This window comes from Dipodomys ordii, unplaced genomic scaffold (assembly GCF_000151885.1).
Source record: "Dipodomys ordii isolate 6190 unplaced genomic scaffold, Dord_2.0 Scaffold1, whole genome shotgun sequence".
NCBI lineage: Eukaryota > Metazoa > Chordata > Mammalia > Rodentia > Heteromyidae > Dipodomys > Dipodomys ordii.
The window spans coordinates 44,154,052-44,179,963 of NW_012267217.1; the positions used below are offsets into that span (position 1 = coordinate 44,154,052).

Sequence of the window (25,912 nt, forward strand, 5' to 3'; positions counted from 1 at the left end):
TAGTGAGAAAAGCCCACCTCAGCCAAAGAATTCCCAAGGAATTCTGCGGATTGGCCCCAAATGGATTTGGCAATCCTGGTTAAAAGTATTTCTCACTGCCTCAGTTTCCTTCTCATCATGCAGCGATAGTGAAAAACAAGCCATCACAAGTGAATTAAAATCATCTCAATGGAAGGGGAAATGGGTGTTCTTGCTCTGTGTGTATGTGGGTTTGTATATGTGATGTGTGCATCAGTAGCATGGCTTAACCTCAGGGCCTTGTACTCTCAGCTTGTTTGCTTGGTACTCTCACCACTTGAGCCATTCACCAAGCCTGGCTCTTTGCTAGCTAATTAGAGATAGAGTCTCATGGACTTTTCTGCCTATGCTGGCTTCAAAACTCAATCTTCAGGTCTCAGCCTTCCATGTAGGCAGGATTGTAGGTGTGAGTCACTGGCACCCTGCCTGGGATATGGATGTTCTAATGGAGATGTTACTAATCAAAAGTCTTAACAGAGGGTAATATGTTTAGATGACAGAAGGAGAAACCAAATACGTTTTATTTGACAATTAAAAAAAGGTGTTTGGATCTCCCTGGGTTACCCAGACTGGGTAAAAATATAAGACCATCACAAAGGGCTAGGGGATGTAGTTCAAGTGTAGAGTGTCTATGCAAGGCCCTGAGTTCAAATGTCAATATTGCCAAAAACAAATTCAAATTCAAGCAAATAAAAAAATACCCCCAACAGACAGTTACTTCAACTCAAGTCATTTTGAGGTGTGTGTAAAAGCTTGTAAAGCCTTCTCTACCAAGATGCTGGGATGCTACCAGCCTTTATCTAAATGGGAGCCACACATATGGGAAGCAACTGACTTGTTCTTCTCCCTCATCTCCACTTAACCTGCAAGCAAGAACCATTCAATCAACTTCTTTACCTTGAGGTCCAACCCACCCATTCTCTTCCCTGCTTCTGCTGCATCTTTATTGCTTTCCACCTAAGGCATTGCAGCTGCCTCCCACAGGGCCCTCCTCCCTCAGCTCTGCCCACCACTTTACTCCTCAGCACTCCTTTCCAAAAGCCGCTGAGTACTAGCTTTAGAAGAGAAAATATGACCAAGTACTCTTTAAGTCTTCATTGGCTCCCTATTAGCTTGCAAGGTAATGCCTAAACTCCCCAGCATGTATACAGATTGACTACAGTATTCTACAATTATTCCTGTAGTTCTCTTTGGTCGTCCTCTCTGTGTGGGACACGTCCCTCTGTCTGTATATTTGTTCATTTCTTCCAGAGCAAGCATCTTGCGAGTAGAGACTGTTTTTCAAATCAAATTCCTATGGCTAGGATGCAGCCCGTGTGTGGCATGTAAACATACACAATAAATAGAAAGTCTAGAAAGTAATTAACACTTCATTTTAATTAACATTAACAGTTCAAACAAAAAACAGGACTAGAATAGTGTTTAATACCAACCTCAGGAAATCACATTTATGTAAGAGAAATAAAATGGGTCAGCAGAAGTCCAAAAAAAATGGTACAGCTTACATTATTGCACATGGATGAAATATGTTGTTGAGGGTAGCATCATACTCCGGGGCCAGGCTAGATCAGACCAGAGGAGGAAGACAAAGACAGAGCGCAAACCTCCAGGTGGTGTTTATTCTGGAATCTGAACTCTCTCAAAGATATACAGCAGAATAGACATATTTGGTAAGTTCTTTACAAAATGACTACTGTGTCTCCACCACATGTTAGGTACACCATTTCTGTACTTCATTCAGAACACATGCAAGTTCAATGTACAACCCTACTTCCCATAACAACACCTGAACACCAAACCCCTAGGGCCCTCAGTCATGGAGCAGAGGTGCACAGAAGGAATTACTCTCATACAATACTGGGGTAATCAATACTCTTCATTTTGGTCATTTATATCTGAACATGAAAAAAAAAGTGACAGTGAATATGAATGAGTACTAAAGGAATTCCTGGGCTGCTACCAGAAAATAAAATACGATTTATTAAAAATCTTCCTGCCACATATACAAAGGTGGCAAAAACTATGTAAATAAGAAAAAAATGACTATAAACGTATAGAAAAGATCAACTGTCTTCTAAACAAATTACAAAACTGATTTCAATTTTACCCTTGAGTGTTATAAAAAAATGTAAACCTGTGGATCTAGTTATTACCAAAAACTCTTGCCTTAAGCCCAAAGAATGACCTTAAAGTTTGGCCTGAGCTAGTTTTATCTTCAAGTTGTCTCCAAGTTTGTCCATGAAGTCGAATGTATTCAAGTAGTCAGAACGCTGCACACTAACAGGGAGAAAAGAGAAAAGAAGGAAATTTAGTTTGTCTAATCAGACAGGCTGAGGAGGAGGGAAAATTCTAGAAATGATACTTAAAATAATAGTTTACTAATATGTAGGAGAAAACTGATTTATGTTAACAAGCCACAAATCTATCCAGAATACTATGCTCAAGGCTGAGCAGGCTGGGTAGCTCATGCTGACAGTCATTCATACACAGAAAGCTTCTTGCCAAGTGGCTTTGAGTTTCAGTTCTAACTAATGCTGACTGAAATTGTCCAACTTCATTCTTGGAACAAAACCTACTTTGGGTAATAGGTAAGCCTTTATCCACATTCCCACATACTGCCATTCATCCTGAAAACAAGCATCTAACAAATGAGTTATAAGGATACTGATGAGAACATTTCAAGCACTGTATTTTGTTGGAAATTTAAGTTATGAAATATGTAATGACTAAGAATAATCCCTTTACTGGGAACACACTGGTTCGTTCAGACACAGTATTAGTGGCCAAATTTCAGTAGATTCTTTCTGCTTCCTACTTTTCCTTCCTTTTTAAGTGTTGGTTACTGGGGCTTACACTCAGGGCTCTGAGCTCTCCTTTAGCTTTTTGCTAAAGTAGAGGTTGGTGCTCTACTGCTTGAGCCACATCTCTGCTTCCAGCTTTCAGCTGGTTAAAAGACTCCTAGATTTGCCTTCTTGGACTGGCTTCAAACTGATTTTCAGATCTCAGCCTCCTGAGAAGCTAGGATTATAGGTGTGAGCCACTGGTGCTCAGTCTTACTAGATTTTCTTGAGGTAACATAGTCCCAAAGTTGGACTTTGAGGAAGAAGTCTGCAGCTAATCCAGCTCATCTACTAGTTACCTAGTCCTCCTGTCTTCATAAAAACCCTGGGGGCTTATGCCTGCAATCCTAGCTACTCAGGATGTGGAGATCTGAGGATTGTGGTTCAAAGCCAGCTCGGGCAAGGAAAGTACGTGAGACTCTTATCTCCAATTAACCTCCAGAAAAATGGAAGTGGCACTGTGGCTTAAGTGGTAGAACTCTCACCATGGGCTGAAGAGCTCAGGGACAGCTCCCAGGCCCAGAGTTCAACCCCCACAACTGGCAGAAAAAAAAAAGCAAAAAACAAAAAACAGGGTTTTTTGTAAGTGAGGATACTTAAGGAAGGGACAATATCAACTGGACATCTTACTTGTGTGGCTTACTATTCTTGTTTGTAAATTAAAGAAAGTAATACTGTTAGAATACCCTAGTCTCTGAGTTCTCTTTGTTTCTAGTTATCTATCATTTTCTTTTAAAAATCAAACAGATGAAATCAGAGGTTGCCATATTAAGGCCCTGCCCCTGGACCAAAGAAGTTTGATTGGTATGCTGTGTATCCATGCATTTCTGTCCATCTTTGCTTCCCTCTACAATGGCTGATGCAGAGTTGGGTAGTTGCAAAATGACAACACATCAAAAATAGACCACAAAGCCCAAAAATGTTTTTTGTCTATCTGACAGATCCCAGAAGATAATGGGCAGCAATTCAAATAATTCCAAAAGGCACTGGTGCTTTGAGCCCGGTGAAGATAAATCAGAGTCTGACCACAGCGGTCAGCTTGGTTATTCTTACTTGGGTAAACCTTTGATGCAAGCAGCCAAGTCCTTGGTCATGAAGCCAGCCTCAATGGTCTCAATGCAGACTTCTTCCAGAGCCTTTGCAAAGACGGCAAGCTCCGTGTTGTTATCAAGCTTCGCTCTGTGGGCTAGCCCTCTGGTCCAGGCAAAAATGGAAGCTAAGAAAGAAAAACAAAGGAGGAAAGAAAAGCAAGCCAATGCAATCATTATATTCAATGTACAATATATAAGAATTGCACTATGTGACTTGAGGGTAGGGATGGGAGGGAAAGACGGGGAAAATGATGGAAGGGTGACACGCATGGACTCACTGCACTCATAATCTGACATGCAATTCTAACTTCTTTGTACAAATTTTTAACAATATTTTTAAAGATCAAAAATAAATAAATAAAAGGAAAAAAACCCCAAATATGGATTTCAATCTTCCTACTTAGGAGGATTTCCAAATGTCTCGCCTTTTCCAGAAACAAAAAGTTATTGTTTTTTTAAATGCGAGTGGATTACATTACTCTATCCACATTAGCTAGAAATGTTAAGTTCGATACAGCTAGAAATGTTAAGTTCGATATAGTTTATCAAATAGAAAATTTTAAGGACACATTTTAATGGTGTAATATTACTGCTTGAAGCTTAAAGTACTTACTAATTAGGAAAAGGCCTATTTGTTTATCTTTTGCCCACACGGGTCTCCTCTTTCTAGGCTATAATTTTTGTTTGTTGTGCCAGTCCTGGGGCTTGAGTTCAGAGCCTAGACACTGTTCCTGAACTTGGTAACCCGCTCCCATTAAGGCTAGTGCTGTACCACTTGAGTCGCATCCCTACCTCTGGCTTTGGGTAGTTTATTAGAGGGCTGTCCCTGCCCAGGCTGGCTCAGATCTTAGTCTTCTCGGTAGTTAGGATTACATGAGTGAGCCAGAGGTACCCGGGTATAACCCCTTTCTAAAGTACTATCCACCGGGCTTTTAAATTTGTAGCCTGCACCAAGTGAACTGGTGACTACACAAGGGAAATGCTTGTTGATTATACTTCTCTCTGTGACATACATGCTTTCACAAAATAGAAACCCCCTCATTGCCTATTTTAATGATATCAAAAGACTATTTGTAATGGAAGGAATCACAAACACTGAAGAGCTAAAGATGTGTCTGAATTCCTCTGGAGGTTTTCTCTGGAAAGGACTCTGGTCAGAAACTAGCAAAATAGATGCCATCTTACCAATGGGGTTGGTGGATGTCTCCTGTCCTTTCTGGTGCATGCGGTAGTGACGGGTCACGGTCCCATGGGCAGCCTCTGCTTCCACAGTCTTGCCATCTGGACAAATTAGCACACTGGTCATCATGCCAAGAGAGCCATAACCTGGAAGTGGCAGAGCAGGAAGAATTGGGTCCAACTGCATGAGGAATGCTGGTCTCCAAGAGCTAAGACTGAGTCAAGTCTGGAGAAGGCTTTGTAACTGTAACCATATCGAGTCATTGATCATTCTTCTGCCTTTCAGGAAGCAGAGCAAGGTCACTGCTCCAGGTCTCAGATCGAAAGACCTAGAAAGGATGCACCATTTCCTCACTTATCTCAGAGGAACCCGGTCAGTGTGTACTCTACCCTAATTCTGTCACTTCATGGCTACTGTGACTCAACTTTTCTATCTGTAAAATGGGAATAAAAGCACCTTGTTTGAGTTGTGAGACTGGAGGAAAATATATTCTTGAATATATGAAAATATTATAGAAAATATATTTTCTATTATTAATTACTACAGAGAAAGCTCAATATGTTATTGTTATTCTGACGTGCACATGCTTGAGCAAGAGCTCAAGCTCATTCTTGCTAGATCAAGAGCTCAATATGTTATTTTTAAAAAAACATTTTGTGCTGGTCTAGGATGTGAACTCAGGTTCTAGGTTCTATCCATGAACTTTCTTTGCTCAAGACTAGTGCTATGCCACTAGAGTCACAGCTCAGAGCCGAGCTTTTGGCTGATCAATTGGAGATAAGAGTACCACAGACTTTCCTGTCTTTCCTGCCTGGGCTGGCTTCAAACTGTGATACTTGAATATCAGCCTGTTGAGCATCTAGGATTACAGGTGTAAGCCACTGCCACTAAGCTTGTTCTTGTTAATCTTATGAGCAGATGGTCTGCTTTCTGGGGAAATAAAAATTAAAGAGTCCCCTTTGGTTCACCCAATGGCTCACACTCATAATCTTAGCTACTCAGGATGCTGAGATTTAAGGAAGATGGTTTGAAGCCAGTCCAGGAAGAAACGTCTATATAACTCTTATCTCCAATTAACCAGCAAAAAGCTAGAAGTAGAGTTCAAGTGTCAGTGCTCCAGCCTTGAGTCAAAAAGCCAAGGAAGATTGTGAGGCCTTGATTTCAATTCTCAGAGCTAGCATAAACACATACAAAAAGAATATTTTCCTACCTTCAGGCTAGACTCGCTGTAATGGGATGAAAAGGCAGATACAAACAGGTTGGGTTGGATTTAAGAACATCCCACTTGATTTTCCTGTTCTTAGGACCCTTAAGAAAATAATTCTCACCGGGTGCTAGTGGCTCACTCCGGTAATCCTAGCTACTCAGGAGGCTGAGAACTGAGGATCACAGTTCAAAGCCAGCCCGGGCAGGAAAGTCTGTGAGACTGTTACCTCCAATAAACCAATAAAAAAACCAGAAGTGGTGCAATGGCTCAAGCGGTAGAGCGCTCACCTTGAGCTGAAGAGCGCAGGGACAGTGCCCAAGCAAAGAGTTCAAGCCTCATGACTGACAAAAAAAAAAGAAAAAAGAAAATTCTCTTCTGTGTTTTCTATTTCAGAGCACTATATTCCAGCTTAAGGCCATGCAACTTCTTTTTTTCTTTTCTGTAACTTTTTTTTTTTTTTTTGGGTCCAGTAGTGGGTCCTGAACTCTGGGCCTGGGCGCTGTCCCTCAGCTCTTCAGCTCAAGGCTAGCGCTCTACCACTTGAGCCACAGCGCCACTTCTGGCTTTTTTCTTTTTGCTTATGTGGTGCTGAGGAATCGAACCCAGGGTCTTGAGCATACAAGGCAAGCGCTCTACCACTGAGCCACCTTCCCAGCCCCTCTTTTCTGTAACTTTTTGTTCGAATTGAAAGAACATTTTTCTAATTTTTACTATTTGCCATGACCACTTGGGAGGCTAATAATATAAACTTATAATTATCTATAAATTTTTTTCCTGGTTTGAGAGTAAGTGGATCATCTGTGGGTCACCTGTGAGTGCAATTGAGGAAGCTGAGGCTGTACTTCCTGGCCTGCATGGCAGAATCCGCTCTCTCCACGGTGTGCATCATGCTCTACCTCATCACAGCCTAAAAGCAGCTATGCATGGACAGAAACTTCTAAAACCGTAAGCCAGAATAAATTCTTCCTCTTTTAAGTTGCTAACTCAAGTATGTGGTCACAGCCATCCAAAATGTGACAAACATAAGAACTCATTATTTTGGATTTTGGTAAGTAAAGGTATAAAATGGGTAAAAAAGTGATCTGTGTGGGCTTAGTAACTCCTATCTCACTCTGTTGACTTGGGGCTTCATAGACACTCAAAAGTTACATTGATTAGCGGTTCAGGACCACGACATTTAACACAGGACACCATGTGCTAGCAACATTAGGACACTCGCAGATACTACTTTCAAAACAGTGATAAGTGAAATTCTGTGACTCTCAAGTAGTTTACATCTCTAGAGAAGAATGAGGGACAGGATAGCTCTGCTGCCTTGAGATCACTTCATTGCAGGCTCTGCCTAAAGGGTCTTCAGTAAGTCCTTTATCAGGGCTTGCTGTGCTTCAGGACTCTTAATCACAAACTACTTTCAATTTGCATAACTTGGCATTTACACGTGAAATACTTCTCTACATACCCTTCTCTATCACCAGGAGGATACTTGAAAACAATGTATTTGAGCTTCTTACACAAACCTCCAGCATGTGTCTGTTCCTCCTTCCTGATTTGTCCTGATTTGCGAGGTAAACTTTTGCTAAACTTAAATAAGTAAATAATATAAAAACAGAAGAATAGGTACAATATAGCTGAGTGGTAAAATGCAAACCCTATGGTTTTATCCCAAGTACGAAACCAAACCTCCCCAAACAAAGAATGACTTTGAGTCCCTTCTCCAGAACTCTGATGAAAAAGAATAGTTTTCCTTATCCACCATGTAGCCATCATAAAGCGTTCCTTCCTCTGTCCATTCAGTACAAATGATTGTAAAGAAGGAACAGTGGTAATTCATGTATCCGATATAAAGTTACCTTTAACTGGGTGAGTCTACTGATTTTCAGAATGATTAGGAAAGTGAGTTTTATAAGGGAAAAAGCGGTATGGTCTGAGGAAAAGTAAACATAATTAAAGCTAACACAAACATTCATCTGGGCAGATCCAAGTTTACACAGTGACCCCATGGACAATTCAAGCTGAAGAGCAATTTGGTACTGAGGAATTTGGGGAAAGGAGAAATTCTGTTGACTTAGCCTTTATCCCTGGCACATAGCCCACAGTTCTTTGCTCAATTCTTTCATGTTAGAAGTGCCTTCAAAGCTGGCAGAAAGAGCATGATTAAATCCTGTGGCAAGATGAATGAACCCTTAGAGGCACTTCCCTTTGACCAAACAGGCACCTCACTTTACTCTTCCCTGCCTGAATACCTTAGTTTCTTTACATTCTCAACAGGGAAAATGAGGGCAGGGAGATTGAGTAATTAGCAGATAAGGTACTAGGCTTCTTAGTGGAGGCTTTAAAACTTCAAGTAGAGGAAAGAAACAACAACTTGAGATCTAAGGCCGGAGTCAGGAGTGTCAGCACTGTTACTTTCTGTATGACCCTGAATAAAGTCACTTCCCTAGTCTGAGCTTCATTTCCTTATCTGTCACATGAGATGAAGAGCCTGAGTGTCTCATAGTGTTAACATTTCATGATTTTATAACTAAGGGCTATAAAAATCTCGTTCTCAAACTGGAGAATTATTGTGGAATGACCTTATTGCTACTGGACTCTGGTGCCTCTCTTGGTCCTCTGACTGCTTACCTTGGGCCACGGAGTCAGACTGTACATCACCATCATAGTTTTTACAGGCCCAGATGAAACCTCCCTCTGATTTCATAGCTTGGGCCACCATGTCATCAATGAGCCTATGCTCATACCATATATTCTGGGCCTCAAATTTGGATTTGTATTGCCTAAAAACAAGAGAAAATGAGAACAGCTAAAAAGTATATTTTTGTTAGGGACATCATCTACTTCCCCCTAAGGGTGTGGGGAAGAAAGCAGTAGTTTTAGTAGAAACATCATAAGCTTGGGAATTTAACAGACTCAAATTATTGCCCAATCATCTTTTGCCATCTGTAAGATAGATTTCTTCCGCCTTATGGACAAGGTGTGAAAAATGAGTGCCCAGCACAGATTCTCATAAAAAGCCCATCCACACCTTGACTTAAAAACACTGCCATTTAATCAGGGGCTTGGTCTTCTTAAATTTAAATAACAGTGAAAAGTAGATCTTTCAGTCATAACAATGGTCTTTAGAAAGCAAGAGAACAGGCTAGGAAAATCAGAGCTTTCTATTACTCATCTGGATTTCATTTCATTAGTTTTATTTTATTCATTTTGTTTTTATTTATTTGTCTTATTTTTCTATATTGCAGGTTGAATTCAGGGCCTGGTGATTGTTAGCCAAGGGCTGGACTACCTGAATCATGCTTCAAGTCCATTAACAGGATTTTTTTATTCAAACTTTAAATAATTCTGGTTCTACAAAACAATAAACAACAACAAAAAACTAATAATGTGGGGCCCAAATTTAAGAACATGTTTACTTCCTAGAAACAACTCAGAGTGGTTGTGTTTCACTACTAAATTTCAGATTTGTCCTTATTTAACTTACAGGGCTAATGGTAACTTTCACTCAATCTGTCTCAGAATTGAAGGGATAAGGAGATGTAAATACACCATAAGTGCCAGTTTACTTGAAAAAAAGAAAAAGGAAGAGAAGGAAAAGGAATGAAAGAGCTGTAGTTACTTGTCATAGATCTCCTGAAAGATGTCTTTAAAGCGCCCGTCGTATTTCTTCAGAATAGTGTTTTTGGTGCTCAGGTACAAAGGCCAGCCCTTTGACAGAGCCATCTGGAAGGAACTGTGTGCAAAATCTTCAATGGATTTATCTTGATTGTACATCCCCATTGCAACACCGCCACACTCTGCAGAGGGGAAAGCAACAGAAGGAAAAAAAAAGAGAAAGGTATATGTAGTATAGGTACAAGGCTAAAATAATTTCTAACAACCAAAGGATCAAACTCATGGCTATCCAAAATAGCCATGACTTTTACAGTCCCAGACAGGCTTCCAAGCTAAACAGACCATGAGTCCCTGAGGCACAGCATGGGACAATGTCAGTTCTTGGAAAAGCAAGAGAAAGTTATTAAAAGGCAATGAAGAAAGAAAAACAATAGTCTTTAGAATCCTGAAGATACTGCAATATCAAAAACTGCTATTGTGAATCAGAAATATGCTGAAGAATGAACAAATAATTATTTATCTGTCTCAGACATTATTATTATTTTTTGGTTAACAGGTATTTTAAACTTAGGGGTGCACTCAATTTTCAGTCATTAAGAAAGATACACATTTCAAATAGTTAATGAATATTCTCCTAATTTCCTCTAGATACTGACCAGGCCTACCATAATTGGTGGAAGCAATTAGGTTATAGGGGATTACTAGTGTTTCTTAATTGAACTCTGTTATTACTAAAAGTTAGAACTTGAACTCATTCCAATGCCCCAGGTTAACTTGGCTCAGAAAAGTGAAAAGCACTGAAACCTATCGAACTAGATTCTACTAAAATGATATTTTTGACAGAAGACTGGGCTTCTCACTTAAGTGATGAATGTTTTCATACTCTGGGAGATTTGTCCAAATCATCCTTTGAAGCAGCTAGGAGAAATAAGTTAAAAAATTCAGAATTTTACTTGCAAAGGAAAAATTCTGAGAAGGACAAGGGGAAACTTTTAGCAAATAAACAATTCCCAAATATAAACTCTTACTAGAGCACAGGAAATTTGGGGCTATTAACATTTAATTTATACAACTATGATAACATATTCCTACCTAATTATCTCATCTTTGTCTATATATACTTCCAATGAAGTGGCTACTTTCTTTTTACTGTTCTTTCTACCTTTGCTCAAGTCATGGTGAAGCCCTGAAGCAAAGTACTTTTTTTTTTAAGTTTTGGGTTCTGCAGAAATGTGGTAGATTCAGTTGTATTTTCTGGCAGTTACCTAGCTAAGTTAAAAAAAAAAAACAAATTAGTAATAATGTTGCCTAAATAATTTTTCTTCCAAAGGAGCTGGGTACTAGGTCCATTGCTAATACTATCTGGGAGGATGAAAAAGGAGAACTGTGGTTCCAGGCCAGCCTGGAAGTTCACCAAAACCTCTTCTTAACTCATAGTTGTGTACTAGCTTACATGTGCCGTATCAAAGGAGTGGGGCTAAGATTGGGAGGATTGCAGTACCAGGGCAGAGCTGTAAGAAGGGAAGCTGGATGTGGTGGCACAGGGATAAGAGGAAGCCTGAATTAGGTGGGCTCAGGTGCCCACCTGAATGAGAAGCAAGACTGTATCCTAAATATAAACAGTGAAAACCAGGGCTGAAGGCATAGCTTAGTGGCCTCATGCCAGCCAAGAAGGCTGAGTTCAAATCTTCAGTATCACAAACAACATCAACATCATCAACAACAACAACAAGTAGTAGCTTATGATGAACTTATACATACCTTCAAAGTTATGGACCAAATATGTCACCTTTTGAGTTCCATCATTTGGCGTGTAGGTTATCTCTACTTTTCCAGGTCCAGGAACAACAAAATCAGTTGCTCTATACTATGTAGGGAAGGAAAAATGGGTCAAGAAAAGAAAAATAATCTACCAGGAATGATAAGGGCACAAAACAAAAGAGAATATAGATTCATGAGATGGAGAGGTCTTGAGATATTTTTTAATTAGTGACAGTACCCGTTAAATATCAGTAAGTATTTATTAGCTGCCTATGATATATAGGACAGTTTTATGAGTGCAGACTGCTTTCTTTTAGGAAGCTTACAATGTAAGAGACAAACATAAGTGAGACATACCAAAAGAGCTTTCAATATCACCGGGGAGCTATACATACTCCTCCATCACCAAAATATGCTAAAGCTTTAGGGTGAGAGAGACAGAAGATGAAAGCCTGGAGTAAAGGAAGCCTTCCTGGGAAAGGCTGATATTTGATGCAGTGGTGAAGATGATTGTAGAGAGCTGATGCTTTGTCCTTACTATGTATCTGTCAGATGCTTTAGATGCTCACCTCATTTGATTCTTAGATCATATGAGGAAAGAAGTCTAAGGCAGGGGAAATAATGGTCCCAGGGTCAAAGGGCTTGAGATCTGGTTCTACATATGTTTTTAGGGCTCAATCTGACCATGGATCGTCACAGTGACAAACACTAGGCCACATGGAACAGTCTTTCTCCAAGCACATGTGATAGGACGATGGCCCTAGGGCAAGGGCAGTTGAAGGAATGCCTTCTCCTTCACCAGCCTGAGCACTCCAGTGAAGAAAAAGGCCTGGGAAATCCTAGGCATTCACAAGTCACTGCTGCACTGGACCTCCTTCAGGGACCTGAATTACTTAATGACTTGAAGTCAGGTATCAGCAAGAGCCAGCTACACCTGCTGGTTTACACTAATACTTACAAGAGCTGGTGAAAGAGCAGTCAAGATAACAAAAACAATACCTAGTCTACGTCTGACTAATGGAGTCCTTCATTCTGAGTGGCAATTTGTTTCTAATTTGTACATTCTGTCTATGTACATTCAGACAGCAAACTAACCTGATATTTGAGATTTTCAATCTGGATTTAAACAACAAGAATGTTCATTCTTCTAAATGACCAATGCCATAACAATTAACCAAAAAAAAAGGACTGAGTTAACTCATAAAAATGTATCCAGGGTAGTGTTCCCTAGATATGGATGTTTGTATTCCTGCTATCTCTGTTCACTTGTCTGTGTCTCTCAAAAGTATCTGTGAAGGAAAGGCCAGGATGAAGGGATAGCTTGAGCTACAGAGTAAAACAAAGTTGGCTGATCCCTGGAGGACTGATTGGGTAACCTTATCCCCAGGGATAGAGACATTACTCTGGCCAAACTGTTCTCAGGGATGAATACATCAAAGTCTCTGGATATCATCATTATGGATTCCTGTTTCTCCACTTTTTTTTTTTTTGTTTTGTTTTGTTTTGGGTCTGGTCGTGGGGCCTGAACTCTGGGCCTGGGCGCTGTCCCTCAGCTCTTCAGCTCAAGGCTAGCACTCTACCACTTGAGCCACAGCGCCGCTTCCGGCTTTTTTCTTTTTGCTTATGTGGTGCTGAGGAATCGAACCCAGGGCCTTGAGCATGCAAGGCAAGCGCTCTACCACTGAGCCACCTTCCCAGCCCTCTCCACTTCTTTTAAGCTAGTTTTCTGCAAAAATCTAAAACCTCAGTTTCAGATTTCAAGTTTCAACACAGAATTTAGAATATGTGTAGCTGGCAATTTCGTTACTAACTATGGCAATAAGCTTACTTGTGCAGAAGGACAAAAAACATTTGTTTCTCAAGCTGAACAGAATGCTTTAACAACACTGCTTTTAGGTACTAAGTTTTCCCTCATCCATATTCAGGTTTAATAAAATCCTTTGTGGTTCTCAGCCCATTAGAATCTCAGTACATTAGAATCACTTTAGAAAACCTGAGCCCTGGCAGAATTCAGATTTCAGTCACTATAGGATGGGATTCAGATATTGGAATTAAAACAGAGAAACAAATAAATAAAAGCAAAAAACCAAAACCACCAAAAGACTCATAAGTGAATACTCTTGTACAGCTGGTGTTTAAGACCATTGATTTGGTTGGCTATATGAAATTATCAACAGGAAAACAGAAAAATCCTGTATGATAATATAATGTAAGAAAAAGATAAAGAACACATTTGAAAAAAATTCATAAGTAGCTGGATGCTAGTGGCTCACACCTGAAAATCTAGCTAAGGAAGAGGCTGAGATCTGAAGTATAGAGGCTCCAAGTGAGTGTGGGCAGAAGTTTTTGCAGTTCTATTTCCAATTAACCAGCAAAATGTTGGGCTGGAGGCAAGGCTCAAATAGAGCAGTAGCTCTAAACTAGAAGCTGAAAGTATGAAACTCCGACTTCAAGCCCTTATGCAGGCATACACACATAAAAAAATAATCCTTAATGCTGAGATATGTGCATATGAAAGTTTATATTTTCCTTTTCTTAAAAGGATGTCAATATACTGTTATACCTAAATCTCTGTATTTCTCAGTCTTGTACTTTACTTATTGGGCACAGATACTCAAAGGTAAGAGTAAAATATATAGGAAGGAGTAGTCTCAACAACAAAAAATAAAAATCAACAGAACAAAACCAGGAAAAGAATAAAACACATAATCAGACTGTTTGGGGCCTGGTAAAAGAATATACCCCAAATGACTTACTTGGTCCCCATATGCATGACGACCAATGATGATGGGTTTTACCCATCCGCTCACAAGCCGAGGGATATTTTTGCAGATAATAGCTTCCCTGAAGACAGTGCCACCCAGGATATTCCGGATGGTGCCATTTGGTGATTTCCACATTTGTTTCAGCTTGAACTCCTCTACTCTCTTCTCATCAGGGGTGATGGTAGCACACTTGATGCCAACATTGTACTTCTTTATGGCTTCTGCAGCATCCTTGGTCACTTGGTCATTGGTAGCATCGCGGTTCTCTATGCCTAAGTCATAGCTTGGGAGGGGAAAAAGTAAAAGTGTGGCTTTTCAAACAAGCTGGTAAGATTATAACCTGTGAGAAGAGTGATGGTAGGTAACTTGCTTGTAGAAAGGTCCTAAGGACCTTTAGTAATAATGCACTGTAACTAGAGAAGATGGCTGCCAATTAGGAAAACAAAACAAAACAAAAAACCAAAAAACAAAGAAGAGAAACAGAAGGCTGGGCTAGGCTTATTCACTATAGTGGAAAACTTCCTTTCAGGAAACTTCATGGAAAACAATTGTGCCAAATTATCTTCTGTTTTTCACAGACAGAAGCAGTAAAAGCACAAATCTTTGGTCCAGTTTTCCATATAAGTAGCCTACAAATTACATAAGTACCACTTTATTTTTCCTACTGTAAGTACTGTGCTCTAAAAAAAAAAAGAGCTGGAAGGATTAAAGAAGAGTGTGTGTATGTTTTGGCATTAAAAGTAGTCAGAGGCATATATGACAGTTAATGTTCAAAGAGCTAACAATTCTTTCATTACTGTGCTAGTTATAAGTTGAACCTTCCTTTAAATCTTGGGGAAGTCTGTGTTCTGGAATGAAGCCTACAGTTTACTGGGTAGTGGAATCCACCTCAACGATCTTGAGCACACTAGAGAAATTTAACTAAATACACATTAGTACCTATACTGCCTAATGACTGCCTGTTGCTCATGGAGCACAGGAAAATAATGCAAAGCTTCATCTAAAGTATGTAATACTTGGTTGAAAGGGGTAAAAACTAAATAATGTAATGATTTATTTTGTTGCCAGGATGTTAAAATGCTTCGATTTCCAACAACTGCTAAACTATTAAGCCTCTAGATTTTCCTTTTAGTTTTTTTTGCATCTTTCTTTCTTTAGATGTCCCAACTGCTAATGCAAACATAGAAATAAAAATCATGCTGTATTTCCAAATAAAATTTTCTAACTGCTTCAACCTTAGATAATTCATGTGAATCTAATAAAACCATATACCCTCTTGTCTTCTTGTCTAGGAATGTTGGATATCTAATCCCAATTCCATAGTAAGTGTGGTAAGCAGTTTTCATGTGGTTGGAACTATTTCTCATCAGAAGAATCTACCAGCAAATTACTAGGTTATTTTCCCTTTTCTCCTTAGTATTTCTAAAAGACATGAAAGAATAAATGGCCTACATTATAGTATAGTCAACAACAGCAACAACAATGAACCAAACCACCATCCCTCCCAGGAAACTCTCCAAAGAAAATCCCAAACTAACTATTCTTCTACTCTTCAAAAGTATTTGTTAGTCATAACAGTGATTTTGGAACAACTTCAGTCTGTAGTCAGTGACTTTTTCCTCCTAAGCATAGAGGTTCTCCATCTTTCCCTTTTTAGTATCAGTCCTGGGGCTTTAATTTAGGGCCTGGGTGCTGTTTCTGAGCTTTTGTGCTCAAGGCTACTGCTCTATCATTTGAGCCATGGCTCCTTTTCTGGCTTTTTTTGTGATTAATTGGAGGTAAGAGACTTACAAACCTCTCTGCCCCAGTTGGCTCTGAACTGAAGTCCTCAGATCTGAGCCTCCTGAGTAGTTAATATTACAGGGGCGAGCTACCCTTATGTAGCTAGGCTGAAGCGGCTCCAGCATTTTTTGCAGTTATTATATCGGACCCTATGAAATGTTATTGTCATACAAAGTTCTAAAACAGGGGACAGTTTTAAATTGTTTCTTTATCCACTTAGGAGCTTTTTAAGTTTAATTAATTTATTTTTTATTTGTTTGGGTCCGGTTGTGGGGCTTGAACTCTGGGCCTGAGCACTATCCCTCAGTTCTTCAGCTCAAGGCTAGCACTCTACCACTTGAGCCACAGCGCCACTTCCAGCTTTTTTCTTATGTGGTGCTGAGGAATCGAACCCAGGGCCTCATGCATGCAAGGCAAGCACTCTTCCACTGAGCCACCTTCCCAGCCCCCCACTTAGGAGCTTTTTTAGTGCTTCCTTCTCTATATGTTGGGTTGACTTTTAATACAGACATTATCAGTGACTTAGGGTCAAAACAATTGAAAGGGCATTTATGGAAATGCTATCCAAATGCCTACACTCCACCAAGTAATAGTCCTCAGAACACATTCTGCCCAATTCTAGGTCAAGGCAAACACACTTAAGAGTTGCCAATATTTTGTCTGAGATATGTTGTTCAACACAATACCATTCCAATCCTTTAAAAATTCTGTCTTTATCTAGTTTAAATGTACAAAGAAGCTTTCCTATGTTATTGATGAAAAACTCGGGGAAAGAATGGGAGGAAGACCATACTTTCCCATGCATTTGTCCTCACACACTGTAAATTCAGGGCAAAAATGGACACAGATGATTGAAGGGAACTGCTGATGAGAACTGGTCAAGGAAGTGACTGCAAGGATTCTTTGTGTGCTGCTGCTGTATGAAGAATGCCTGAAAGATTTCCACTAACTAAGTACGGTGATAAATGATACAGTGTGGAAGGACATAATTGTGCTCCCTCTGATTAGCTTACTGTTCTTAGATCTCTTATTTTTTTCCCTCCAACAAATAATACATTGTGCTACTCCTGGCCACTGACTTATTAGAAATAAAACCTTTGCAGGAAGCAGAAAATTAGACCTGATATTCACTTTGTTTTCCTTAGAATGCTTGATTTCTAAATGATAGATCCAGGTTTTCCAATGATATGTTAAAAGAGAAAATTCAACAGAATGAATTTGGACTTAAAAAAATAAACTTTACTTATACAATATAACTACAGCTACATAAAATAGCTAGCTGAAACGTTGAAATAATTTAGATCATGCTTTCTGAATTTGTAGCTCTATGGTAGGGTAATGCATTTACCTATGCAGATCCAGTTCCACATAGGGAAAAATAAGTTTTTCTTTAATCAATTCCCAAATGATTCGAGTCATTTCATCTCCTTGCATCTCTACCACAGAACCACCGTGAATTTTTTTGGACATTTTCACTTCAATAAACCTAAAAGAAATACACATAAAAAAGTAATTTTTCAATCTTTTAAAAAATAATTTTTCATTATAAAGTATAAACAATTAAATATAAATAAAACATAAATAATTTGGTGACTACGAAAAGAACAATTTATAGTAGCTAGTGGTATAATATTCTAGTTACAACATTTACCATTAGAATCAAACACCTTCTTGTATATCACTGTGTGATGTCTGAATCATCTCTATAAGATAAGCAAACCTACAAGATGTGTATTATTTAAGAGAAAATAAGCTTGGCAAAGGCCAACTGTCTAAACAAAGGGGAGCCTGATACTAACACACCCTTAATAATGCAACCAACATTTTCAATTATTGTCTTATGAAATTATTATATCCATCATATCACGTTAGTCGAATGCTTCTACTCAATTCGTTATTTTATTGGGTTCCCAGGATGAGCAGAATGAAAAGTGGTACCATTTACTTTCTTTTAAGAAGTCTGTTTTGGGGCTGGGAACATGCTTCAGTGGTAAACTACCTGCATAGCAAGTCCAGACCCTGAGTTCAAACTCCAGTTTGAAAGAGGAGGAAGAAGAGGAGGAGGAGGATGGTGATAATTTGCCTGTGGCTACTTTGGCCAAGCATGGTGGTTTACACCTGTGTAGCCAGCATTCCAGAGGCAGAGGGCAAAGGCAGGAGAATCAAGAGTTTGAGAGGCAATTAGGCTATACAGCAAGAACCTGTCTCAAAAACCAGGCAGGGTTGGTGGTGGTGGTGCTCCAATAAAACACTCAGAAAACCACAAGTGGTGCTGTGGCTCAAGTGGTAGAGTGCTCGCCTTGAGTTGAAGAGCTGAGGAAAAAAGCGCCCAGGGCCAGAGTTCAAGCCCCAGAACTGACAAAAAAACAAACATTACTAGATAAGAAGCCCAAAACATTCTCTTGAAAAGTTGAGTTAAAATAATTTGGCCTTTAAATTTAAAAAATAAAATTATTTATAGACAGTAACCTTCAGGATATGTTTCTAACTCTCAGAACCATTTTCCCTTCTCAAATTTGCAATTCCAGTATTCTTATTAGTTTTGAGGAAATACCCTAGATCATTACTGGAGAATTTTCTAAAATTCAACTAGAATAAAAGAAATGAACAAACTAATGTGGATCAATCAATTATTTCCATCAGTTATTCTAAAAATACCTTGTACTACAGCTTAAAGTAGATGGTTCAGGCATGCTTAATGCCACAATCACATCTGACCTTTATTTAAACAAAACATAGTAAAAAAAGAAGAGACAGCAAACTTATCTCGGTTTTAGTACTACATTTTCAGGGCCATAGTATTATGCAACAGGTATGACTTAGCTGTTTTCCCTTTATGGCAAATACAATTATCAAAAGAACAGAGTCTAGTGAAAAGGTCATGTGTATTTTTTATTTCCTTCTCAGTGAATGCAAATATATTCTTTGGAATAATTTTTCATTATTTCATAATACATAACCAACTTCTTAGGTTTTACTCACTTTATGTGTTCATTGTTTTGGCACCTTAAAATGAAAAAGTTCTCTTTATTAATATAACTATATAAGGCATTACTGTATTTATTCTGGATTTGATTTCCACAGGTGGGGCTTTAGGTCCCTTTAGTGCTTCAGATTTTGTCTCCATCCAACCCCCCAACTCCTCAAGGAAGGAGACTTTGAAGCACAACCAGCCACCAGCTCATTAGTTTAGTTTGAAGGCAGCTGAATTCCAACCTCCTGACTCGTTGTGAAATTCCAGAAAATAAACCTGGAGTAATAATACACAGTAGTCTAAGGAAAAACACACACACATACACACACACAAAGCCCTATCCTTTGCCCTATCTAATTTTTCAATCCCAAGCTTTTTAGCCAATTTTGTTTTTAGCTGAGCTCAAAATATTCTGTTACAGAGAAGGCAACGGCCTCAGAAAAGAAGGAAGCAGTTACAATCTTGTTGGAAATGTTCCTGAATCACTCAGTGCCAACAGCTGGGTCCCACACCAATTAACCATGGTAAAGCCACATCAAAGAATGCAAGGAAGAGGGGCAATGGATAATTCTTACCTTCACAGTAAACGGATTTCTAGTTTGTGAGTCCTCTCAGTCTTGAGGTCTCAACTGAATGCAGTTTTACTTCTGCAAACAAAACAAAATAGTAAGTCTTAACAAACCACATACTCTGGCTGGGAAGATTTGGTTAATTTTAATACCATGTAGATAGCCCAGTTTATCTGGTTTAAAGTACAGTGCTAAGTGTATCCAGAAGGGCAAAGGGTGGCTTTAGATCCGTAGGCACCTTGCAAATAAAGGTCAAAGGAAGTACAAGCATCTTCTGTGCACCTTCGGGGCACGGGGTCGGTTAGCCGGTATTGGGGTTTTCAAGTCCTTCCGTGACAAGGCAAAGTCTGTAAACATCTTGCTAGCCATTGTGCAGGAGATAAGCAAGGAAGCTGGCTGGGTTCCGCCTTCCAGATTTCCATGCCCTTCCTCTGTGTGGTGCCCAGACCTTTTAATCTCACAACCCTCCTAGCAGGCCTGGGAACCTCTCCCCATCCCAGCTCCAAATCGGGGAGTGTGTGTGTGTGTGTGTGTGTGTGTGTCTCCCAACGCCCCTCCCACAGGGCACCCCCCGGGTGCCCTTGCAATTATTCCAAGTTCGAAGTTAGAGCTCTCCCCGCACCCCCTCCTCACCCCCCCCCCCATCCCCGCCAACCCGGGCTCCTCCGCTAGTCTCACCCAGGTCCCGGCCTACCGAGTTCTCCGTACAAGCCCCAATCCCCGCGTACACCAGTCTCAGCTCCCTGCCCTCTACTGTCAGACGGTTCCTTCCCCCAACAGCCCAGACAGCGAACTAGGCTTCCCTGGAACCCCCCGCAGCTGGCTTTCCTCCCCCAGCTGCAGATCTGGTCTACTTCTCAATGCATTCAACTCCCTCGACGCCCGATTCCCCCTCCCGTGCACCCGAGCCGCTGACACCAACCGAGCACCCCAGCACCCACTTCCCCTGCTTTCCCCTTGCCATGCCCAACACCTGGACTGGTGCCTTCTCCGCACCCAGGCCTTCCTACCCCAGATTTGGGCTTTCTTCCTTTCCCCCCATTTTGGCCTTCTCTGGAATTGAAGGGCCCCGCCCCCCAATAGCTCGGGGCGTCGCCCCTCCGAGCCGTAGATTACCTGCAGAAAGGGAGCTGAAGAGCAGGTGTGTGTGGGTGTTATACGGCTGCTCTCCCTCTCAAAATGCTGCACAACGCTCGCCACTCGGCTCCCGGCAGCCGCCCAGGCTCAGGCTACAACTCAGCACGAACCCCAGGACTGCAGGGCGGGTCCGGCTTTCCTCTTCCCTGGCTTTTGTCCCCTCCCAAGCCCCACCTCCTCAGCCCACCTCCCTAAGCCCCGCCCTCCACTCCCCTCCAATCCCCGCACGCCGACTCCTCTGGGGGGCGCCCGGACCCGTGGGGGCGGGGCCACGCGCCTGGGGGCGGGGCCCGCGGTGCAGCCGGGGCTGCGCTCCAGGTGGGGGAAGGGGCTGCCACGCCGCCGCCGGAATTCCGCGGGACTCCGGCAGCCCAAGACCGACAATGCCACCTGCAGGCCGGGAGAGGGGCGCGCAGGACGCCGCGGCCTGGGCTTTGGACAGATCCAGAGCACCCCGCAGTGAGTCTGCAGTGGGGAACTGGACCAGGGCGGGTCCTTTCCTGGTGCTTTTGAATGTGGACTGGAGTGAGTCTTTAAAAGAAGAATGCTCCCAGTCTTCTTTGGGTTTTTTAGGTACTGCTGGGACACGAAGGGTGGAACTCATACACGGCGGGAGAGCCACAGGTGGATGACAACGCCACCACCTGTGACTAGCTCTTTAGCCTTCGGTATATTCATTATTTTCCTGAAATAAATCTTTTTGCCATTTGCTTTAGAAGATAGTGAAGGGGATCATTATCTGGGTTTAGTGAAGTTGGACTGGAGGTGTAAAGTCAGGGTGTGTGTGTGTGTGTGTGTGCGCGCGCGCGCACCCTTGCACGCTTGCTTGCTTGCACCTGGAGTTTGAACTTAGGGCCTAGGTTCTGTCCCTGATTTTTTTTTCCTCAAGCCACAGCTCCACATTCAGCTTTTCAGTGCTTACCTGGAGATAAGAATCTCACAGACTTTCTGGCCTGGGCTGGCTTGGAACTGCCATCCTCAGATGTCAGCCTCCTGATTAGGAGCCCTAAAATTAGTTTTCAAAAATTATGTCTAGTACTGCATTCTAACACTACTCTGAAAGTGTTTCTTTTCTTTTATGCACACACTCCTAATAGTGATACTTCTCATACAACCATAAAGTTATATAGGCAAACTGACTAGAAACAAACTACTATAAAACAATATATTACAATTTAGAACACCAATTAAATTTTATAACTGATGTTTGGCTAAAACTAAGTTACTGCTTGAAATGTTTAGATGAATCTCACTGCTTATAAGACTACTAGAAGAAATCACAGTGGGGGAAAAGTTCTGTGACTTTGGCCTTGATAAAGAGTTTTGGTCTGACTTCCCAAAAGAGACTTCTGAGATTATATCAAAACTAAAAGCTCAGCCAGGCACAGGTGGCTCTTGTCTGTAATACTAGCACTCAGGAGGTTGAGATCTGAGGATTGTGGTTTGAAGCCAGCTGGGGCAGGAAAACTGGGAAGACTATTAACTGCAATAATCTACTCAGAAAACTGAAAGTGGCACTGTAGCTCAAATGGTAGAGCACTAGCCTTGAGCAAAGAAGCTAAGTAACAGCACCCAGGGACCAAGACTGACAAAACCCCCCAAAAACAAAAAACAAACCAAAAAACTCTTTCAAAACCAAAGAAACAACCAACAGAAGAATAGACAAACTTATGGAATGGAAGAAAATATTTGCAGACCTTATATCTGATAAGCCACTATTATCTAAAATACATAAACAATTTGAACAACTCAAAAGCTGGAGAACAAATTAAACCCAATTATAAAAAGGGCAAAGGGTATGAATAGAAAACTGGCCTAGGAATAAGTCGTTTAAATAAGGATACAGGTGGACTCGTTGCAACAATGAGAAGTACAAGTTGTCATGTCAAAAATGAACTTTACAACTTTGGTGGGGGGGAGGTTTGGGTGGGAGGGGCGGGGGGGAGGCTGGGAAGGGATGGGAAGGGGAAACAAAGGAGGAGGCTACAATGTTTGATAAGAAATGTACTCATTATCTTGCCCATGTAATTTTAACCCCTCTGTACAGTATTTTCACAATAAAAAAATAAATAAAAATTAAAAAAAAGAAAACTGGCTTAGGGGTATATGGGAAAATGACAAACATTGCTATCAGAGAAATATAAATTAAAACAATGCTAGATATCATCTTCAGTTACGATGCCTATAATTAAAAAGACAAAAGGTAACTCCTATTGGAGAGGATGTGGAGACAATGGAACCACTGCAAGTGGCTGGTGGGAATGTAAACTAGCACAGATATTATGCTAAAAACTATAGAGGGTACTTAAAACAATGAAAACTAGAACTACTCTATGATTTGGAAGTCTTACTTTTTGGTACATATCCAAAGAAAGGAAATAAGTAAGCCAGAGACATATGAACCTCCTATGTTGTTCATTGCAGCATGATTCATAATAGCCAAGATATTAAAATCAACCTGGGTGTCCGTCAAATGAGAGAATAGGTAAAGGATAATGTATATATGTGCCACAGAATACCATTCAGCCTCAAAAAAGAAACGAGATAGGGGCAAACCTCAAGTGACAGTTTGCACAGCAAGTCCAAGGATCTGGATTCTATCCCCAGTATGGTAACAAACAAACAAAACAATACAAAAGAAGGAAATCTTATCATTTGTGACAACACACATAAGTCTGGAGGACATGATGTTAAAATAATCCAGGCACAGAAATCCATTTATATGGCATGACTTGTTATATGGATCTATAAAAAGATGAACTCACACCTGTAATCCTAGTTACTCAGGAGGCTGAGATCTGAGGAATGGGGTAGTTGAAGCCAGCCTGAGTGGAAAAGTCTGTGAGACTCCATCTCCAAAATAAGCATCAAAAAGCCAGGCTGCAGGTGTAGTGCACGTATTGAACATCAGCTGAGCAAGCAAGCTGACCAAGCAATCCAAACAAGTGTGAGGCTCTGGGTATGGGTGATTAAAAAAGAGGATCAAAGAATGTAAACATGTATAGTGGCAGAAGTGAATTATAACATCCTGAAAGATAAACACAAGTCCATGCTGATACTAATCAATAAAGAGAGAAAATCAGGAGAGAGAAAAGCTACTTGTTGTCAGTAAAATGTAACTAAGACATATAGAAGATAAGTAAAGTTCCATAGTACTATAAATACTATGCTTTACTTACACCCAACTTGGCAAGAATGCTCAGATGCAAGTTTGAGGGAAAAATTTTTTAAAGAAAGAATCTCTGTAGATAAAATGCATCTGGAGTGCATTTTGTATGTCTAGTATGAAGTGAGTACCTAAACAGACTTCTTCCCTAAAACAATTTTCTATCTCTTTTCCACAGAAATGCAACTGTTAGCTAATATTGCTGTGGGACTGGGAACGTGTGGAGGTCACTGACTTTGTCTTGTTCACAGTTTTATCCCTAGCACAGCACCTACTAACTGACACATTGCTGGTCCAATGAATGACCCACTGTCTGTTGACTGGCGTTTCTTTTTACCATACATCAAGTCTCTCTCTCTCTCTCTTTCTTTCCCTCCCCCTCTCCCTCTCTTTCGGGTCTGGATTATCTATTCTGTTCATATGATCAGTTGGTTTTCAAATATTAACATCTGGTATGTTAACTTAAGAGTTTTCTTTTTAGCTTCCTCCTTCTCTTCCCCCGCCCCTCAAGCAGAGGCTTGAGCATGAGCACATTTATGGTATTGGTAAAAGATTGGTAAAGGGTTGGTAAAAGATATCCAGCAAAGGCCCAGATATAGGAGAGGGTAGATGGGGGCCAGACAGGCCAGGGCCCCATTCAGGTAAATGTTGTGGTGGGGGTAGTTAGGTTAAAGGTTCCATCCAAAGCAATCTGGGCTTATTTTTCACTAAGAATGACAGTTTGAGATACTGTGGGTCAGAGAGAGGGAAGGAGAGAAGATTGGCACGGAGCAGTAGTGAAGAACCCAGAGGAAGCTCAATACAGACACTAGCATGGCTCAACAGGATTTGCAGTTACCAAACTGCAGGGTTCAGTGGTATTTTCCCAGTAGCTGAAAAGACCAATTCGAGGAAAACTCTTGAGGAAAATAATCCACAGATTCGAATTCAGAATAGCACCTCTCTTATTCCCCCCAACCCCCTTGCCTTGCCCTTTCCCTGATCCTGGGCATGCTCCCTTGGACAAACCTCAGGATTTCTATCAGCAGGTTTAAGCGTACTTTCTACACTCTTGGCTGCACGGAGCTAGCGGGCCATGCTAGCCAAATGGAGCAAGTCGGGTCTCGGTAACTTTATTTGCATCCGTACTTGCAGCACAAAACCCGCACCAAAAGCTTTACGGAGAGCCATTATCATCTACTCAGGGTAGGACCGCTGCCACTCACTTGCATCAAGCGCTTTGTTTTACTTAGTTTCCCCAGAAGAGTTTGTTAGAGTCGAGTACTGATATTATTGGTCCATGCTGCACACCAGAGATCAGAGACGGACAGAAATGAGCCGTCGGTCTGTCCCAGGTCACCGCGGTAGCTAGGGCCCGAGTCTGGCCGGTCTGAATCCGCGTCTTAACCCCGGCGCCGTGGGCGCGGTAACCTAGGGAGAGTGCCCACGGTGTCGAACACATACGGTAACTGCAGGCCAGCCAGCACGGGTCTGCTGTCCCGGGGACCACGCACCCGTCCGGTGACCCGCACGCGTGACGCTCACGCGCACTGTGGCCGCAGCGTCCTCGGGGAAGGCGGAGACGGCCGCGTTCCACCCGAGCAGTCGAGGACGATCCTCTCTGGGCTCGATTCCTTCGACCTGAGCATCTGATCGGAACGTCGCGCGGCTGAAGGAGGAGGGGGCGGAGTCCACTCGGGGAAAGGTTGGGGATTGGTGGGAAGGAGGAGCGAGGGGGCGGAGCCTCGCGGGCGGGCCGGCGGGGGTGGCTAGCGAGAAGCCGCAGCAACCCTGTAAGCAGCTTCGCTTCCAGGCGCAACCGCCGGGGTTTGCT

General features: G+C 41.4%; 1 protein-coding gene across 2 annotated transcripts; it reads right to left on the bottom strand.

Annotated features, from left to right (window-relative positions):
• Nucleotides 1-1,376: 1,376 nt before the first annotated feature.
• On the bottom strand, nucleotides 1,377-25,627 carry Idh1 (isocitrate dehydrogenase 1 (NADP+), soluble). Of its 2 annotated transcripts, none has more exons than XM_013010322.1 (10): nucleotides 25,543-25,627; nucleotides 19,803-19,874; nucleotides 17,602-17,739; nucleotides 14,463-14,754; nucleotides 11,707-11,812; nucleotides 9,950-10,127; nucleotides 8,959-9,110; nucleotides 5,135-5,275; nucleotides 3,912-4,074; nucleotides 1,377-2,295 (listed from the first exon to the last, which is right to left on the bottom strand). In XM_013010322.1, the coding sequence occupies exons 3-10, from the start codon at nucleotides 17,721-17,723 to the stop codon at nucleotides 2,205-2,207; spliced, it is 1,245 nt and encodes a 414-aa protein (XP_012865776.1). In that variant the 5' UTR covers nucleotides 17,724-17,739; nucleotides 19,803-19,874; nucleotides 25,543-25,627; the 3' UTR covers nucleotides 1,377-2,204. The 2 variants fall into 2 exon arrangements, with proteins under 2 accessions (XP_012865776.1, XP_012865770.1); XM_013010316.1 differs by lacking the exon at nucleotides 25,543-25,627 and adding an exon at nucleotides 20,913-21,065.
• Between the last annotated feature and the right edge of the window lie 285 nt (nucleotides 25,628-25,912).

Bases quoted from the DNA above. Each gene is read 5' to 3' on its own strand.
- Idh1 (XM_013010322.1), bottom strand. From the start codon at position 17,723: ATGTCCAAAAAAATTCACGGTGGTTCTGTGGTAGAGATGCAAGGAGAT. The intron at 14,755-17,601 runs GTAAATGCATTA...TCCCCTCCCAAG, and splicing joins GTGGAACTGGATCTGCATAG to CTATGACTTAGGCATAGAGA. The intron at 2,296-3,911 runs GTAAGAATAACC...TCTCCCTGTTAG, and splicing joins TGCATCAAAGGTTTACCCAA to TGTGCAGCGTTCTGACTACT.